Source organism: Manihot esculenta, chromosome 7 (genome assembly GCF_001659605.2).
Source record: "Manihot esculenta cultivar AM560-2 chromosome 7, M.esculenta_v8, whole genome shotgun sequence".
Classification (NCBI taxonomy): domain Eukaryota; kingdom Viridiplantae; phylum Streptophyta; class Magnoliopsida; order Malpighiales; family Euphorbiaceae; genus Manihot; species Manihot esculenta.
The window spans coordinates 2,120,120-2,139,715 of record NC_035167.2 but is presented as its reverse complement, the minus strand read 5'-3'; the positions used below and the strand labels follow the sequence as shown (position 1 = coordinate 2,139,715).

At 34.3% G+C, this 19,596-nt stretch overlaps 3 protein-coding genes and 1 pseudogene across 3 annotated transcripts; 2 read left to right on the top strand and 2 right to left on the bottom strand.

Moving 5' to 3' along the window:
• Positions 1–4,346: 4,346 nt before the first annotated feature.
• Positions 4,347–5,550, bottom strand: LOC110618445 (annotated as a pseudogene).
• A 780-nt stretch (positions 5,551–6,330) lies between these two features.
• LOC110619693 (anthocyanidin 3-O-glucosyltransferase 1-like) lies at positions 6,331–7,868 on the bottom strand. Its single transcript, XM_021763234.2, has one exon. It carries the CDS (start codon positions 7,773–7,775, stop codon positions 6,384–6,386), a length of 1,392 nt encoding a protein of 463 aa, XP_021618926.1. The 5' UTR covers positions 7,776–7,868; the 3' UTR covers positions 6,331–6,383.
• A 6,958-nt stretch (positions 7,869–14,826) lies between these two features.
• LOC110619812 (anthocyanidin 3-O-glucosyltransferase 2-like) lies at positions 14,827–16,464 on the top strand. Its single transcript, XM_021763370.2, has one exon. The coding sequence runs from the start codon at positions 14,945–14,947 to the stop codon at positions 16,346–16,348; it is 1,404 nt and encodes a 467-aa protein (XP_021619062.1). The 5' UTR covers positions 14,827–14,944; the 3' UTR covers positions 16,349–16,464.
• Positions 16,465–16,562: 98 nt separating this feature from the next.
• Positions 16,563–18,052, top strand: LOC110619811 (anthocyanidin 3-O-glucosyltransferase 1-like). The gene has a single exon (XM_021763369.2). The coding sequence runs from the start codon at positions 16,589–16,591 to the stop codon at positions 17,990–17,992; it is 1,404 nt and encodes a 467-aa protein (XP_021619061.1). The 5' UTR covers positions 16,563–16,588; the 3' UTR covers positions 17,993–18,052.
• The last annotated feature ends 1,544 nt before the right edge of the window (positions 18,053–19,596 follow it).

Genomic DNA, 19,596 nt, shown 5'->3' with positions numbered 1-19,596 from the left:
CGATGGGAGATTCTGCTGGTTTACACCCCATCATACCAGTTTCTCCCAAAAGATCCAGAATGTACTTTCTTTGAGAGATGAAAATTCCTTTTTCTGATCTAGCCACCTCGATACCTAGAAAATATTACAGTTTTCCCAGATCTTTGATTTCAAATTCCTGAGCTAACAACCTCTTTAGTTGAGCCATTTCCTCTTTGTCATCACCTGTCACCACTATATCATCAACATACACAATAAGAAGGGTGGTCTTACCCTTATGATGTTTGATAAACAGAGTGTGATCAGCATTGCTTTGTTGGTAACCGAAGGACATCATGGCTCTGCTAAACCTGTCAAACCAAGCTCTGGGAGATTGTTTTAGCCCATACAAAGCCTTTTTTAACTTGCACACCTTTCCTTGTGTCTTCTCATCAGCGAACCCAGGAGGAATTTCCATGAATACTTCTTCCTCTAAATCTCCATGGAGGAAAACATTCTTCACATCAAACTGTTGCAAGTCCCAGTCCAAGTTGGCCGCGCAAGATAACAGAACTCTGATTGAATTCATTTTTGCAACTGGGGCAAATGTCTCTTGATAATCCACTCCATAGGTTTGGGTGAAACCTTTAGCAACCAATCTGGCCTTAAATCGTTCAATTGTACCATCAGCTTTGTGTTTCACTGTGAACACCCACTTACAGCCAACGAGTTTCTTTCCAGGTGGAAGAGTGACGAGCTCCCAGGTCTCATTTTTAGCCAATGCTTTCATCTCTTCAATCATTGCTTCCTTCCATTTAGGTTCTGCAAGAGCTTTCTTCCAATCCTGTGGAATAGACACAGAGGAAATAGACAAGGCAAAGGCTCTATAGGAAGGAGACAAGGATTCATAAGAAACAAAGTTAGAAATAGGATGTTTAGTACAAGATCTAACCCCTTTTCTTTGTGCAATCGGTTTATCTAAATCATTGAAGCATTCAAGAGTTGTGGATAACTCACCAGAAGAAGATTCTTGACTCTGAGTAGACTGCATAATGGCCTCTTCTGCCTTGTCTCTCCTTGAATACCTTCTCAAATCTGGCTTGTCCAAACGACCAATTCTTCCTCCCTGATTGGACATCTCCCCCTGTCGATTAGAACTCAAACTCTCTAGTTGAACCATATTATCCGGAATCACACAATTTTGGATCACCTCTTCTTGCTCATTATTCTCCCCCTGAAGAGGTGAGTGGGTGGTATTGAAGTAGGGTTCAGTTTCTCGAAAGGTAACATCCATACTGACTAAGTATTTTCTAGAGGGAGGGTGATAACACCTATATCCCTTCTGTGTCGGAGAATACCCAACAAACACACATTTAAGGGCCTTGGGGTCCAATTTCCCTGCCGTTCTAGTATGGACAAAACAAACACACCCAAATATTTTTGGTGGAACAACGTATGAATTCTTCCCTTGTAGAACTGCCAAAGGACTCATAAAGTCAAGGGTCTTGAGAGGCATTCTATTTATAAGGTAAGCAGATACAAGAACTGCATCTCCCCAATATGCTTTGGGTAGATTCATGGTGAACATAAGAGATCGAGCTACCTCCAATAGATGTCTATTTTTTCTCTCAGCAACGCCATTTTGAGCACTAGTATAAGGACAACTAGTCTGGTGTACTATCCCATTACTCTCCAAATAGGCAGAAAAGCTACTATCCATGTATTCTCTTCCATTGTCAGTTCTCAAAATTTTCACCTTAGTATCAAATTGAGTACAAATCATCTTATGAAAAGATTGAAAACAAGAAAAAACATCACTTTTAGCTTTAATCAGATAGACCCAAGTCATTCGAGTGCAACAATCAATAAAGGTGACAAACCATCGATTACCAGATAAGGAGACAGTTTGAGTAGGCCCCCAAACATCAGAATGAATAGTTGCAAAAGGAATTTGACTTTTATTATGACTCAAAGGATAGGATGTTCTAGTGTGTTTAGCATACTCACAAGCATCACAAAATAAAGAGCCAAACTGGGTTTTAGCAAACAAATCAGGATAAAGTTTTTCTAAGACAAAAAATGATGGATGTCCTAATCGCCGGTGCCATTGTATTATTTCCCGATTGACATCCTTATTTTCTCCAAAACAAGCTTGAGATATCGAAAAACCCGGATCACTCTCCAACATGTATAAGCCATCATGCAGCCTACCATTGCCAATCCTCTTCCCTGTGCGAAGATCCTGAATAACACAATGATCAGGAAAGAATTCAAGTTTACAGTTAAGGGCATTGGTGATAGCACTGACAGATAAAAGGTTGACAGGAAAGTGGGGAACATGAAGGACAGATGATAATTTAATGTTGGATGTGCAAATAACAGAACCTGTTCCGGATATTGGAGTAAAAGAGCCATCAGCAATTCTGACACTATCTTTGGTTAGAGAAGGAGAATAATTGAGAAAGCCTTTAGAAGAGCCTGTCATATGTCTATTCGCACCAGAATCGATAATCCATGGAACATTATTAAAAGAGGAAGCATTACCTGACTTTACAAAGTTAGATGTGGCACCAGAGGATGAAGAGGTGTCAATATGAGACAAGAGGCGCTTGAGACTCTGAAGTTCATTAGCGGAAAGAAACTCAGTCGTTGTTGTCTCCTTAAAAGGCTCCTCCACAGTTTCTGCTAAATTAGCTTGATTTCTAGAGGTACCTCGTTTTCCTCCACGACCTCTAGTGGGACGACCATGTAACTTCCAACAAGTCTCTTTGGTATGCCTCGGTTTCCCACAATAGTCACAGTGTAATTGATCTTTCTCAGAAGTAGGAGGCTGTGGTGTGCTCAAACTAGTAGTCAACCCAGCCTTTTCAACTGGTGCAGTATAGAGCATAGCATGTCGACGACTTTCCTCTTGTTGAACATGAGCGTGGGCCTCTTGTAGAGAAGGAAAAGGATTTCTTCCCAACACTTGGACTCGAATTGGATCATATTCATTATTCAACCCTGCAAGAAAATCATAGACCCGCTCCTTTTCAATCATTCTCTGAAATTTGACTGTATCTCCAGTGCAGTCTGCCTGAAAGTCTTGATAGTAATCAAGTTCCTGCCATAAGCCACATAACTCAGAATAAAATTGGGAGATAGTCATTTCTCCTTGCTTAGTACCATGAATCTTATTCCGAATATCATAAATTTGGGCATCATTCCCAATCTTGGAATAAGTTAAGGACAAAGCTTTCCATATTTTTGCAGCAGTATCAATTAACAAATAGGACTTAGAGATATTAGGTTGCATCGAGTTCAGTAACCATGTCATAACAAGACAATTATTTGAGTCCCATTGAGGAAAATCTGGATCACGCTCATCAGGTTGCTTTTTATTACCAGTGACATAACCCTGCAGCCCTCTAGCCTTGATAAACAACAAACAAGACCTTGACCAAGCAAGATAGTTGGTTCCATCAAGTTTTATGGGACTAATTTGCAAGGAAGGATTATCAGAGTTAGGAATCGAGACCCTTTTACCTTCTGCCATAGTAAAGATCTATGAACCCTGAAAGAATATGAGGTACCCAAGGTTGTACACACAAGAGAGCCCAATTGATTCACCAAAAAGACTGGGTAACAGCACGGGAAGGCCGGAAGATGGTCGGAATTGTCGCCGGAGTGATCGGAGCGGCGAAGCAGTGACAGACGGTGGGTCACGCGCCAGGAAGCGCCGGGTCACGCGCCGGGAAGAGGTGGCGCGTGAGCCTCACGCGCAAGCTTTTCCGGCGTCGGAGCAGGTCGGTCGGCCGGCGGCAGTCCGGCGGTTCTTCTGGTGCCGGCGGTGAGAGAGTGAAGGGCTCCTAAATGGGTTAGTACCAAAAAAGTAAATCTAGGGTTTTGAAACCCTAAAGAGGAAAAATTGAATTTGAACCCAAAAAATCAGGAAAAAGGCTCTGATACCATGAAGATTTTTGGGAAAATTTTGAGTATTCTTGTATTTCACTCTTGATTTGTACAATATGTCTACATGGCTATTTATACACAAAGAATCATATCTAAACAGGAAGCAAATAATCAAATAATAATTACAGAGATAATTAAGGATCCTAATCAAATCAAATCAAATCTCTAGAATCAATTAGAATTAGCAAATAAGTCAACATATATAATACTACTTTGCGGGTATGGTATTTTTCTGTTATAGCGAGAGAGACACGTGTTGTGTTGTGTTGACCGTTAAAATTACATACATCGAGAGTTTTCAATCTATTACATGTGAAACTCATTCTATTATTGTTCGTTGCAAGTAATCATCTACCATATTTTGAAAAATTAGAATTTCAATTATGACTATTTCTGATATTTGCTATTGCATTCTAAATGTTTTCTTCCAAATAGATTCCATACATGCTATTACAGATATAACAGTTAAACTTTATCTGAAAAATTTAGTACGGTAAGATTCACAATAATATCAATCGAAGAACCGATGACCACTATGCTCTAATGCAAAGGCGAGTTCTTTCACTTGATCTTCACTAAAACTTCCCATGCTCCCGAAGCATAGGAACACTACTGATGATGCAGGCTGATCATCAAGCCAGTGCATGATCTCCTGGTTTATGTTTCTTCCATCTGATTCCAAGTTCAAAATGGGTCCGACTGGGTAAACAGGAGGCATTTTCAAAGACTCGATTGCATGAGATTCGAGCTCCAAGAATGTGCTTATGATAATTCCCTTAGCTTCTCTGTACCTTCTTGCATTGCTAAGTATAAAAGGAAACGCCTCTCTGCTCAACATCGCAGAAGGTATAAGCCTACCAGGAAATGAGTTTACCAAGCTCGGCACTTGTAGCTCAACATCTGAGTTCATGAACTCGATAGGATCAAATTTGTGTTCATCATGAATCTTCTGCACGTAAAGTATGAAACCAAGTGAAGCTGCCTCGCCGGAAAGAAGATGCAAGATTGAACACCAAATTCATTGGCTACGTCAATCATCGGCACGCACATCATGTCGATAATAAAACTTGTCAACTTAGGTGAGTCGATGGTTAACTCGGACTGAGTGATCTTCAACACAACCTCTTTGACATGGGTTTTCTGTCTTTCAAAGAAATTAAGAAGAGAAACTAAATTCAGTCTCGTCTTTGGGGAGATAAATGATTCGAAGATGATTAGATATAACGAAAGAGGAAGTTTGTTGTGATTGAATGCAGTTATGAACTTTGGGTTGGACAAAAGAATGGTTAAGGATAATGAAAGTGATGGAGAGATGGTGATGGCGAGTAAGAAGAAGCTTGGCTGCCTCCATCTCTGGTACAATATGGCCAATGTAAGGCCAGGGGATGAACACAAGCTCTACTTTCTCCATTGCAATATTGATCTAGTATTCTTAATTTTGCTGCCAAGACTAGAAGACGAGAATGATCTTGATGAGGAAGCTTGAGGGATTATATAGATGAATATATGAAATTCACAAGGGTTAATTACCATAATTGTAATAACTCGTTCAGATTGATTCAAATAATTTTACCGTAATGATACAGAAATTAGTAAAACAAATGATAAAAGGGGAAATTGCTCATGAAAACGCTGCATGGAAGTGTGTCCTCTTCAGACCTGCATGGCAGCATTTTAAGAACAAGAAACCGTTGTCTTGCGTTTTCTTGGTGCTTTGAAAATGTCCTTTTCAGCTTTTTTCCTTTTTCTTTTTAACTCAATCAAGTTTTGTTTCAGTAACTGATCTGCCATATAACTGCCAAGTGTCTTCCATTATGTGCATGCATGTACATTGAATTTTTCTTTTCGAGGATGCATGCATGTACATTCATTGGTTGGCTTGAAATCGACAAAAAACAAAAGTAAAAAGAGATTTATAGTTAATCATGACAAGAAATTAAGGGACAGCGGTTTTAATTGAAAAATTAAATTGAATTGATTAATTTAAATTTAATTAATTAAAAATATTTAATTTGATTTAATTCAGTTAATATTTTTTAATTTATTTAATTTTTTATTTAATTTAATTTAAATATATTGAATAACCGATAAATTAAATAATTAATTATATATATATTTTTATTATGTAAAATATTAATTTTATATGTATTTCTAAATTTTAGATAAATTTATATAAATTTTTTAAATATTATCATTATATATTTAAATAATATTTATTAATAAATTTATATAAAATATTTATTAAATTATTTTATTAAAATTAAAAATAAAAAATTAAAAAAATTAAAGATATCGATTTGAAATAATCAAACCGAATCAAATTGATTTTTATCAATTTAATTTAGTTTGATTATAATTTTATAATTAATTTTTTTATTTTTAATATTTATAAACTCTAAATTTTAATTTTTTTATTTAATTTAATTCGAAATCAAACAGAAGGATTGTAGAAACCCTACAAGAAACTTTTGTGCTCAATTATCCATTATTTCTTTTATGAGATCACCTAAATAAAAGTAAGAAGATCCACCGTCCATTAAAGCTCTTTTGCTCTTCTCGCTCATCTCCTTGACTTTCTTCCTTATATTACTATCATGCTCCATCAAACACCCTATTCCTCTCTCTATTTCATTACATTTCACAATTTCTCCACTGTCATTTCTATAATCTATTTTAATTTCCATTGCTAATCCCAACTCCATCACCATTTCAAAGGCATTAAATTGTTGTTCAGCATACATTGGCCACGTGGCAATTGGGACACCATACCATATACTTTCCAACACAGAATTCCATCCACAATGTGAAACGAAGCCTCCTACGGCTGGATGGGCTAAGACAGTCACTTGTGGAGCCCACCCTATCACCTTTCCCATCCCAGCCGTTCGATCTAAGAATTCTTTGGGCAATACTTGTTGTGGATCCTCACGGGAGGATGCTCCGATACCAGAAGGTGGTGGTCGGAGGGACCATAAGAATCGATGACCACTACGCTCTAGTGCAGAAGCAATTTCTTTCACTTGATCTTTACTAAAACATCCCATGCTTCCAAAACACAGGAACACTACTGATGATGGAGGCTGATCATCAAGCCATTGCATGATCTCCTGATTTATGCTTCTACCGTCTGATTCCACATTCAAAATGGGTCCCACAGGGTAAACGGGAGGCATTTTCAAAGACTCAATCGCATAAGATTCAAGCTCCATGAATGTATTTACCATGATTCCTTTTGCTTCTGTATACCTTCTTGCGTTGCTAAGAATGAAAAGAAACATCTCTTTGCTCAACATCTCAGCAGGCATAACTGTACTAGGCAATGGGTTTATCAAACTCGGCACTTGTAACTCAGCTTTCGAGTTCTTGAACTCAATGGGATCAAATTTGTCTTCATCATGAATCTTCTGCACATGAAGCATTAAACCAAGTGAAGCTGCACTCGCCGGAAAGAAAACATACGACGGAACACCAAATTCAGTGGCTACATCAATCATCTGCGTGCACAGCATATCAACAACAAAACTAACCAACTTAGGCGAGTCGACCACTGACTCGGACTGAGTGACCTTCAACACAACTTCTTTGACATGGGGTTTTTGTCTCTCAAAGAAAGAAGAGAAACTAGATAATTCAGTCTCGTCTTTGGGCAGATAAATGATTTGCAGACGATTGGATATGCTTAAGGAGGAAGCTTGTTGTGATTCAATATAGTTATGAACTTTGGAGTCGACAAAAGCATGGTTAAGGATAATGACAGTGATGGAGAGATGGTGATGGCGAGTAAGAAGAAGCTTGGCTGCCTCCATCTCTGATACAAGATGGCCAACGGAAGGCCAGGGGACGAACACAAGCTGTGATTTCTCCATTATCGATATAGAATTCTTAATTTGTGCTCTTCACCTTCTTTTACTCCTAGCAATCTTGAAAGATATGTATTAAATACAATGAGATTTTAGTAGAATAAATCACATCAAATTAATATTAATGACTTTATAAGATATTTTATTGATTTTTTGAATAATTTTATTATTTTTTATGGTGTTTTGTTTTACTTAATTGTTTTTATTAATTTTAACAATTTAATTGTTTATTTATTTATTTTCATTTGATTTTTATGCATGTACTTTGTCCTTATTTGCCATGTCACTATACGTGGACAACTGCATGTGCAAGAAAAACCTTGGCCAATGTTCTATGCTTGGACGTATTTGATAGGCCGGTCAGGTTTCAATGGAAGCGAATGACAAAAATGTGCAAGGCAGTAACAACGCGTACGTTTGATATTGTAAGCTCAACTTATTCAATAAAAAAAATAATTATTTTAAATTAATTTAGAATAATATAATTAATTTTTATGAATTATTTTAGAATAATATAATTAATTTTTTTAAAAATTATATATAAATATAAATTTTTTATATAAAATTTTTTAAAATATCCGTAAAGAGTATAATATGGTATTAGAGCAATAATTGATTCTATTGCTTGAATTTTTTTTTTTCGTTTTGAGTCTTTTCTCCTCTGTCTCTCTGAGTATTTTCTCATTCAAGAAAGCTCTGTCTCGAGTATTCTTTCTTTCGAGAAAAAAAACTGTCCTTTATCTCGAGTTTTCTTTTCTAGAAAGAAAATCGTACTCTAACTCGAGTATTTCTTTTCATTCTAAGAGTTTTTCCCTTATGAAGTCTCTCATCCGTTCAATGTGTTTTTTTCGTTCCGAGAGTTTTTCCTCGCGAAATTTTTCTCATCAATCCTGAGTATTTTTCTTTTGTTCCGAGGTTTTTCTCATCAATCCTGAGTATTTTTCTTTTGTTCCGAGGTTTTTCCTTGTAAAGTTTCTCTCATCCGTCCCGAGTGTTTTTTCTTCTCATTCTGAGTGTTTTTCTTTGCATTCCGAGAGTTCTTTCTTTCCTTATCTTTTGTTTTTATCCATGGCTGTTGAATCATCCGCAAACAGAAACATAAATTAAAATAGTAATTATCTTACTAATCTTTCAAATCTATATTTTCTTCATCCGAATAAAAATTCGGCATTAGTTTTGGTATTTTTAGTCCTTTCTGGTTCGAACTATCACTCTTGGGAGAAAGTAATGAAAATGGCGTTACAATTCAAAAATAAGATAAGATTTATCAATGAAAGTCTAAAGAAACCAGAAAAAGGTGATTCTATGTTTGCTGGGTGGGATAGATGCAACAATATGGTTCTTTCATGGATAACGAGATCTCTTTCTTAGCCGATTGTTCGATCAATAATGTTGTAGATGCATAGAAAGATCTACAAGTTCACTTCTCACAAGGTGATATGTTTCAAATCTCTGACTTACAAGAAGAAATTTACAATTTCAAACAAGATGATCTATCTGTTACCGATTATTTTACTCATCTTAAAACTCTATGTGATGAGTTAAATAATTTTAGACCTATGCCACAATGTATCTATTTAAATCTTTACAATTACTGTGCTCTTAAGACTGTGGAAACTCATGAATAGTTTTTTGAAAGATCTCAGTGATTTTTTTAGTCACGCTAGATCTCAGATTACGATAATGGATCTCTTATCATTCATCAATAATGTTTTTTCTCTTGTAGTTTAGTAAGAGAGACAGTTGAATTTAGGGCTAATTGTTGAATGTTATGCATTTTTTCGGAACACACACTCTTATGTGACTTCTTTAAATAATGAGGTCTGTGATACTTGTCATTATACTAAACAGAAAAGATTATCCTTTCCCATAAGTACATCTAAGTCTTCTATTCTGTTTGATTTGATTCATGCCAATATTTGAGGAGTTTTTAAAGTTTTTTTTTGTTCAGGGATACATATTTTTTTAACTATTGTAGATGATATTTCTAGGCATATTTGGATTTTCTTAATGAAGCATAAATCTGAAACTTCTTTTTTCAATCCAGTCTTTTATTAATTTTATTGAAACACAATTTAAAACAAAACTTAAAATTCACAGAAGTGATAATGGACTTGAATTTGCTATGACTTAGTATTTTTGTTTCAAAGAGTAGTTTTCATCAAACTAGTGTGGAAACTCCACAATAAAATTTCATAGTTAAAAGAAAATATCAACATATTTTAAATGTGGCTAGAGTTTTACTTTTTCAAGCTCAATTACCAAAAATATTTTGGTCTTATGCTGTTGCACATTTTGTTTTTCTCATTAATAGATTGCCTACACTTTTGCTTGCAAAATAAATCTCCTTATAACTTGCTTCGTGATTCTGTTCTCTTCTCTAAAAGTTTTTGGGTCTTTATGTTTTGCTGCTACTATTACTGTAACTAGGACAAAGTTTGATCCTAGAGCAAGAAAGTGTATTTTTTTGAGATATAAGGATGGTGTTAAAGGTTTTGTGTTGTTTGATTTGCCCACTAGAGAATTTTTTTTCTCTCTAGAAACATGGTGTTTTATAAATCTGTTTTTCCTTATGACAAACACACTTCTGGTCATTCCTTTCAGACTGATCTTGTTTTACCTCAATATTGCACTATTCCTGATTTTGATTATTTCCCTTCTCACTCTCCTTCTTCTCCTAAGCATACTTCTATTTCTCACAATTCAATTCCTATTATTTCCAGAAAGTCCACTCGAAATAAAACTGCTCCTACCTACTTGAAGGATTATTATTGTCATTTATTTGAAATTGTCTCTCCAATTCTGATCCTTAATGTTTTTTACCCTCTTTCTCAAGTTCTTTCCTATGATTATCTTTCCTCCTATAAATATTCTGTTTTATCTGCTTCTCTTATTACTGAGCCAAGAACTTATCGTCAAGCAGTTCAATATGCTTGTTGGAGAGAAACTATACAAGCTAAAATTCTTGCTCTTGAGCAAAATAAAACTTGGATTCTCATTGATTTACCACCAGGCAAAGAGCTTATTGGTTGCAGACGGGTTTACAAAATTAAACTGAAAGCTTATGAAACTATTGAAAGATATAAGACTCGACTTGTAGCCAAAGGCTATACCTAAACAGAAGGTATTGATTTCTTTGGCACTTTTTCATTTGTGGCCAACATGATTGTTGTCAGACTTTTACTTGCTTTAGCTGTTGTACATAATTAGCATATTCAACAATTGGATGTTAATAATGTTTTCCTCCATAGAGATCTTAATGAGAAAGTTTATATGCTTTTGCCTCCTGATTTTCATACCACTACACCTAATAAAGTCTGCAAGCTTCTCAAGTCTTTGTACGGCCTCAAGTAAGCTAGCAGACGATTCTCCAAATTTTCTATTATTTTACTTAATTTTAGTTACATTCAGAGTAAATATGATTATTCTCTCTTTATTAAACATAATTCTTCTTCTTTTATTGCTCTATTTGTCTATGTGGATGATATTATCCTTATTGGCAATAATATGAAAGAAATACAATTTGTTAAATATTTTATTGACACCTCTTTCAAAATCAAAGACTTGAAAAACCTTAAATTTTTTTTGGGATTAAAGATTTCTAGATCTTCCAAGGGTATTGTGCTTAATCAAAGAAAATATGCTTTAAATATTCTTTCTGATGCATGTTATCTTGCCTTCAAACCTATGTCAAACACCGATGAGCAGTATCCTTAAATTTAAAAAGGATAAAGGCACTCTTTTACTTGTTCCTTCTATATACAGATGTTGACAAACCTACTACAAGACCTGATCTGACTTATTCTGTTCAACAGTAATTCAGTACCTATCACATCCTACTGATTTTCATTTTTGTAGTTAGCACATAGATTTCTAAGATACATTAAGAGTTGTCCAGGTTTTGGTATTTTCTTTTTTTGCAATATCTAATATTCAGTTAAAAGGTTTTAGTAATTTTGATTAGGCTAAATGTGTTGACACTCAAAGATCTGTGACTAGCTTTTGTGTCTATCTTAGATCTTCATTGATATCATGGAAGTCCAAGAAACAACTCAGTTTTTTGTACATCTTCTGAGGCTGAGTATAGAGCCCTTGCTACTCTCACTTGTGAATTACAGCGGTTAACTTATTTGCTTCATGATTCACAGGTTACTTATCAATCCCCTACAATGGTTTTTTGTGATAATCAAAGTGCTCTCTATATTGCTGTTAATCTTATTTTTCATGAGTGCACAAAAAACATTAAATTGGATTGTCATCTTGTTCAAGAAAAAGTGCATATTGGTATTCTTAAATTATTTTCTATCTCCTCAGTCACTCAACTTGTTGACATTTTCACTAAACCACTGGCTCTACCTATTTTCTCCAATTTAAAGGTCAAGCTAGGAATGCTTGATATTTATTCTCTAGCTTGTTAGGGGGTATTAAGGGATTCAGTTATTCAAGAAAACAAGAAAAAAAATAATTATTCTAGATTATTCTAAAGTAGTATTGTTAGATTTTATAAATTATTTTAGAATAGTATAGTTAGTTCTTTTCTTTCCTTATATTGTATATAAATATAAGACTTCTCAAGGTATCTATATAAAGTAAACATTATTTTTTTCCTCTGGTAATATTGACACAACTTTACATATGAACAATTAAATTTCATATTATTAAATATTTATATTAAAATTGGTGTAATATAAATATTTTGTTGTTGAGACGTGTTTTAAAATTTAATTTGGGTTTGTGTCGGTGAAATCTCTATCTCTGCTTGCTCAAGTTGATGGTGATAAGTGTGGTTTGCAACTAGTCTACTAGGTGCTGAAGAGTTGCCTCGTATTTGCCTCTCAATGACTGTCACAGAATGAAATTGTCATGGTTGGTTGCTGGTTGTTCCTATGATTTCCAGTCTTCGGGGCAGTTGTTTATTTGTTTTCTTTGCCTCTATTGCAGTTTTTTCTTGCTTCTTTGTATCTGTGATAAGCTTCTGTGCGGGATTATGTGGCAATTGGTATCTTTGATTGCCTAGTTGGCCACACATGGAGCTCTGGTTTGCATTGTGTGTTGGTTGTATCAATACTTTTATTATTTGTGATCAATGTCTTAAAAAAATAATATCATTTACCATTAATAAAAGCGAATACTCGATAGATTATTCGAGTATCTCCTGCATGCAAAAAGCTAGATATATATATATATATATATATATATATATATATACTATCTACAATTTCTATAGCGAGGTGAGTAGGGAGAAATGTATACTCTCTCATAGTTTCGGAAAAAATAATGGCAGTTGCTATAAGACAAAAGAAAGAGGACTCAAGCATCTAGAGATCATTATGAATGGAAATCTAAAAATAAGAGATAGAAAGAGAGACAAAGTGCAAAGAGAGAAGTGAGCAGAGCATGAGTTTTTCGGCATCAACTCCTCTGCTTCAGATAGGATGCCTGCTCGAGTTTTGTTTTTTCTTGTCCTTTCGTTTGTATGTTTTCTTTGTGTGTTTTGTACAGATTTGAAAAGTTCTATTGGTATGTTTTCTGGCTTGTTTGTTTAGGATCGTGATTTTAGGCGTGAGCTAAAGGGCTATCAATGGAGCATTAAGAGGTTAGTGATAATCGATGCCAGAGCCTTTGGTTGGGGCTCCATAAGGTGACTCTATAGCTAGATTAGACTGAAAATGCCATAGGATGATCTTTAACTTTGGCGAGAGATGCGTTGTTGAATATAGCCGGCTGTGGATTGGTAAGCTTGTTGTTTTTTGGATTAAGGTGCTAGTTTTCCGTTGATGGTTGATTAGTTTTAGGGCGTTTGTTATTTTCTTTTTCACGCGTCTCTTCTGTTAGTTGACTTTTTGGTTTTCTGGCTATCTGGTTGTCCTGTAGTGTCCTCTTCGGCTAATGTTGCGGTGAAGTCTCTAGTGTTATTAGTAGATGCCCGTGTGCTGTGATGCGATCGGTGATGACATTAGAACTGAGGCCTGCCTGCTAAACACATGTCGTCCACCTATCATTTTTTCTAATGCATTGTTATTAAGGGTCAATTAAAATTATAATTGAAAAAATTTCGAATTCCAACTCAATTATATATATATATATATATATATATATATATATATATATATATAAAACCTAAGTTGGTTAATTGTTTTAGAGATGAATGTTCATAAAATTTTAATTAATTATTTTAAGAATTAATCCGTTTTTTTAAGGCGCGTTCAACATTCATTTTCAAGTTAATTTTAAAGTTAATTTAGTATAGAATTTTTAAAAATCGTGAAATGAGTTTTTTCTTTTAAATCAAATTTATGAAATAAGAAATTTAACCTGAAATTAAATGAATTAAACAATTTAATCAATATTTTAGTAATTTTTTTATTTAAACTAAATTCATATAGACATACAATATAAAATAAAAATAAAATTTATACATTTATTTATAAATTCATATAAATTCCACGTTAATAAATTTTTTATTTTTTTAATAAATAAATAAAATTAATTTGAACTTTCTACATGAACCATATGATACTAATACTATGTGATGTATGAAAAATTTAAGTTTTTATGAAAATATTGATCATGTATGAAATTTTAACAGATAACAGAATGTATATTAGACTTGTTATAGGTTCCAATGACCTTAAATCGATCTGAATTCTAGTGTCGGTAGCGATCCGATTTCTGAGTCGTTATATAATTTTAAATTCATAGTGATTCGTAGTAAGTATATTTAAATAAATTTGAAAGATCTCATATTTTAATTCCTTCATTCTCAATTTTTATTTAAAAAAAATAATTTACGATATTAATATAGTCTGGCTCGAAATTTAAATCATGAGTTCTAAATTTATACTTCTAATTATAGACTTTATATTTTGAATTTTATTTTATTTTGTTGAACTAAATTTAGTTTGTTCTCCTAAAATTTTTGGTTGGATTCCATTGATAAATGTAAGGGTGACGTAATATTTCTTTAAAAAAACTTGAAATAAAAAATTATTAGGTAAAAGAAATAATAATATAATGATTTTTGTGGCTACAATTTCAATATTCATTCAGATTTGCTCTCTCCTTGCTCATCAAGAAATGCTTATTCCTCCAACTGCTTAAGCCTATATATAGCCATTTGAATTCTGAATCACCATCAAAGTGACTTCTTCTTCTTCTTCTTCTTCTTTAGGAAAATGGAGAAATCACAGCTGGTGTTAGTCCCCTGGGCTGGCATGGGCCATATTGTACCCGCAGTAGAGCTATCAAAGATTCTTCTTACTCGCGATCACCGACTCTCCATCACCGTCTTTATCCTCAATCCCTCTTTCATCAACTCAAAGCCGATCGATAACTACATTGAATCGCTTCAATCTTCTTCTAATCGTGTCCGATTTATTGTTCTCCCCAGATATGAGACCGAATCGTTTAATTTCACTTCTTTCTTTGAGATACAGAAATCCCATGTTAAAGAAGCTGTGTTGAAGATCACTCACTCCGAATCGGCCGCCGACTCACCTCCACCTCGACTAGCAGGTTTTATTATAGATATGTTTTGCTCGCCGATGATGGATGTGGCCAATGATTTTAACGTTCCGTCTTACAGTTTCTATACTACAAGTGCAGCTTTCATCGGTTTAATGCTTTATGTCCAGAAGATTCATGATCAAGATGAAGAGAAATTTGACCCCACTGAGTTAATTAACTCGAATACTGAGTTGCCGATATCGAGTTTTAAAAACTCATTTCCTGCTAAGCTTATGCCTTCATTGATTTTAAGCAAAGAGTGGCTTCCGCCTTTCATTGAGAACGCAAGAAGGTACGGGGAAGCCAAGGGTATTTTGGTAAATACATTTTCGGAACTCGAATCCTATGCGATTGAGTCTTTGAAAACCCCTCCCGTATATCCTGTAGGACCCATTTTGGATGTGGAGTCAGCCGGAAGCAAAGGGGATGATGAAATCCTGAAATGGCTTGATGATCAGCACCCATCATCGGTAGTGTTCTTGTGTTTTGGGAGCATGGGAAGTTTCAGTGAGGATCAAGTGAAAGAAATTGCATATGCACTAGAGCACAGTGGACATCGATTCCTGTGGGTCCTGCGACGGCCACCACCTCCGGGTCAACTAGCATCTCCAACCGATTATGAGGATCCACGAGATATTTTACCTGAAGGATTCTTAGATCGAACGGCTGGGATTGGAAAGGTGACAGGATGGGCTCCACAAATGGCTGTCCTGGCCCACCGAGCCGTAGGAGGTTTCGTGTCGCACTGTGGGTGGAACTCCATACTTGAGAGCATATGGTTTGGTGTTCCGATTGCCACGTGGCCAATTTATTCAGAGCAACATCTTAATGCTTTTGAAATGGTAATAGAGTTGGGATTAGCCGTGGATATTAAAATGGATTATAATACACAGAATGGCATAATAGTAAATTCGAATGAGATAGAGAGGGGGATTAGGTGTTTGATGGAGCATGATAGTGATAAAAGGAAGAAGGTTAAGGAGATGAGCGAGAAAAGCAGAAAGGCCTTAATGGACGGTGGATCTTCGTACTTATGGTTAGATCGTTTCATAAAAGATATTGGACAATTTTAAATCTTCCTTTAATTTCTAGGCTAGATATTTAGACATTTGAATTTCTTTACTGATTATGTAATCTACTCATTTGGGACAATGTAATGACTTGTATTATTGGAATTAAATAATTTTAATATTTTTTTTTTCAAATTATTTTTGGAAAATAGCCTTCGAAAAGCTGTACCGACCTCATTATATAGTTGACCTTATCTTCTATATACTTCGCCGGAAAATTAAAAACACTGTGTCTATGCTAAAATGGAGAAAGCAATGCTCGTGTTCGTCCCAGCCCCTGGCATGGGCCACCTTGTGTCGGCGGTGGAAGTAGCAAAGCTTCTTCTTACTCGTCATCACGGGCTCTCCATCACTGTCCTCATCCTCAATCATTCTTCTGTCGACTCCAAAGTTTACGACTGCGTTGAATCTCAGAGAGCTTCCTCCTCCGCTATATCCCATCGTCTCCAATTCGTTGATCTGCCTAGAGATGAGACTGAATTAGTTGATTTCTCTTCTTTCGTTGAGAGACAAAAACCCCATGCCAAAAAGGCTGTGTTGAAGATGATTCAATCCGAGTCAAGTGTTAACTCGAATCAGCTGGTGGGGTTTATTGTTGATATCTTCTGCACGTCGATGATAGATGTAGCCAATGAATTTGGTGTTTCGGCTTACGTTTTCTTTCCATCAGGTGCGGCTTCTCTTGGTTTCACGCTTTATGTGCAGAAGCTTCATGATGAAGAAAATTTTGACCCGGCCGAGTTCAAAGACTCAGATGCTGATTTACAAGTACCAAGTTTAGTAAATCCATTTCCTTCTAGGGTTACGCCAACTTCGGTGTTGAGCAGAGAGTGGTTTCCTCCTTTACTGGACAACATAAGAAGGTTTGGAGAAGCAAAGGGTATTGTAGTAAATACGTTCCTAGAGCTGGAATCCTATGCAATTGAGTCAATAAAAATGCCTCCTGTTTACCCTGTGGGACCCATTCTGGATGTGGTGTCAGTTGGAATAAACACAAACAAGGAAGAAATCATGCAATGGCTTGATGATCAGCCTCCATCATCAGTAGTATTCCTATGCTTTGGAAGCCAAGGAAGTTTTGGTGAAGATCAAGTGAAAGAGATTGCCCATGCACTAGAACAGAGTGGTCATCGGTTTTTGTGGTCACTACGGCGACCACGATCTCCAGGTCTCTTATCATGTCCTAGTGATTATGAGAATCCACAAGAAGTCTTGCCTGAAGGATTCTTGAATCGAACGGCTGAGAATGGAAAGGTAATAGGGTGGGCTCCACAAGTGGCCGTGTTAGCCCATCCAGCCATTGGAGGATTTGTTTCTCATTGTGGATGGAATTCTATATTAGAGAGCATATGGTTTGGTGTCCCAGTTGCCACATGGCCAATGTATGCAGAACAACACTTCAATGCCTTTCAAATGGTGATTGAGTTGGGATTAGCAGTTGAAATTAAAATGGATTATAGAAATGACAGTGAAGAAATTGTGAAATGTGATGAAATAGAGAGAGGAATCAGGTGTTTGATGAAGCATGATAGCGATAGAAGGAAGAAAGTGAAGGTGATGAGTGAGAAGAGCAGAAAGGCTTTGATGGATGGTGGTTCTTCGTACTATTGGTTAGATCGTTTTATAAATGATGTGATGAAATTGTAATAAAATTTCTATTTTGATTGTGCTGTTAAGCAGAATAGAAAGAGTAGCATTTGTAAGAGACATGGATGGTAGAATTTGTAGTGTTAGTTGGTATGGTGATGATTCTCGGATTTTTTATATTTTGGGTAAAGCTAGACTCTAAAAAAAATTATAAATCTAAAAATTCATCGTAACTCTTACAGCAGATCGATTCAATATTACACATTTCAGCCCGCAATTAAAGTAGGCCGGATTGATTTTATGTGCGGATCCATCAGATGATAGTCTAGCACGATGATATAATGGAAAATAGGAGAGTAGACTCAATAATCTCACAGAAAATTAAATAGCTGTCTGATAGGGGTATGCTGATACATCTATATGTACAGATTTGAATGATAAAAATAAGTGACACGATAGTAGGATGACAATTATACGTTTTTGAAAAATAAAAAATAAATAAATAAATAAAAATATATAATTTTTTAAAGTTAAGTTTATTTTCGTACCGTAAAATTTTATTTTTTTGATTTTTGGATAATTAACAAAGTATTATTTTTTGAGAATATTTAATTTATATTTTCAAGTTAAGTTTTGAATAAATAAAATATTTTACTTCTCTCATTCAAAGGAAATAATTTATTTAACTGGAATTTAAATTGCTTTAAAAAAAACTAGAATTTAAATTATATTCTTCTTTTAATAAATAAATTTCTAAAAACTATATTTTTTAAAAAGTAAATTATTTCAAACCAAACTACAATTTTAATAAACAAAATTCTAAAAACTATATTTTTCAAAAAGTAAATTATTTCAAACAAGAATTTAATTGGTCATGCAAGCGTTTACAAAACCAGTCGTCCATCTGTCTCACGTCTATTGGAAAGGAATCATTAACTTATTGTCTTACTAAGAATAGTTTATTTGATAATTTATTGGAGATTTAACAAAAAAAACATACAAGCAACAAACAGCCAACAAAGACAAATTAAAGTCGCTGAACAGTTAATGGAATGTCACATCAAAAAAAGAAAAAACTTCTTTTAATTATTTGCCTCCACCCAGTGATCCAACTTTCCTTCCTGCTTTTAAAATTAAAATATCTTTATTTTTAATTAAAATATATTAAATAAAGACTTACCAATAAATATATATATATATATATATTAAAAACCTATAAAATAAATTGAGATAAATAAAAAAATATATTTCAAGATGGAGAGTGCTTGAAAGAATTAGGAGGATAATTTTTTTTATTGAATTTTAAATGAAAGTCTATAATTTCAAACATAATTTTAGTAATATCAAATTAAACTTCATCCGGAAAATAAAATGATGGGTAAAATTATTTTTTAGTTTTTAATTTATATGATATAATTAATAAGTTTATTTTTTTATTTTTAAAATTTAACACTTTCAATTTTAAAATTTAATTTTATTAAAATTCAAAATTTTTCTACTAAAAATTTCTATTAAATTAATAATTTTTATTTAATAAAAGAAAGAGAATAAACATAATTTAAAAAATGTACATATTAATAATAAAATAAAAAAATTACTATTTAATTTTTATAATATGAAAAAATTCACTATTTAATCTTTTAATTTTAAAAAATATATTAAAA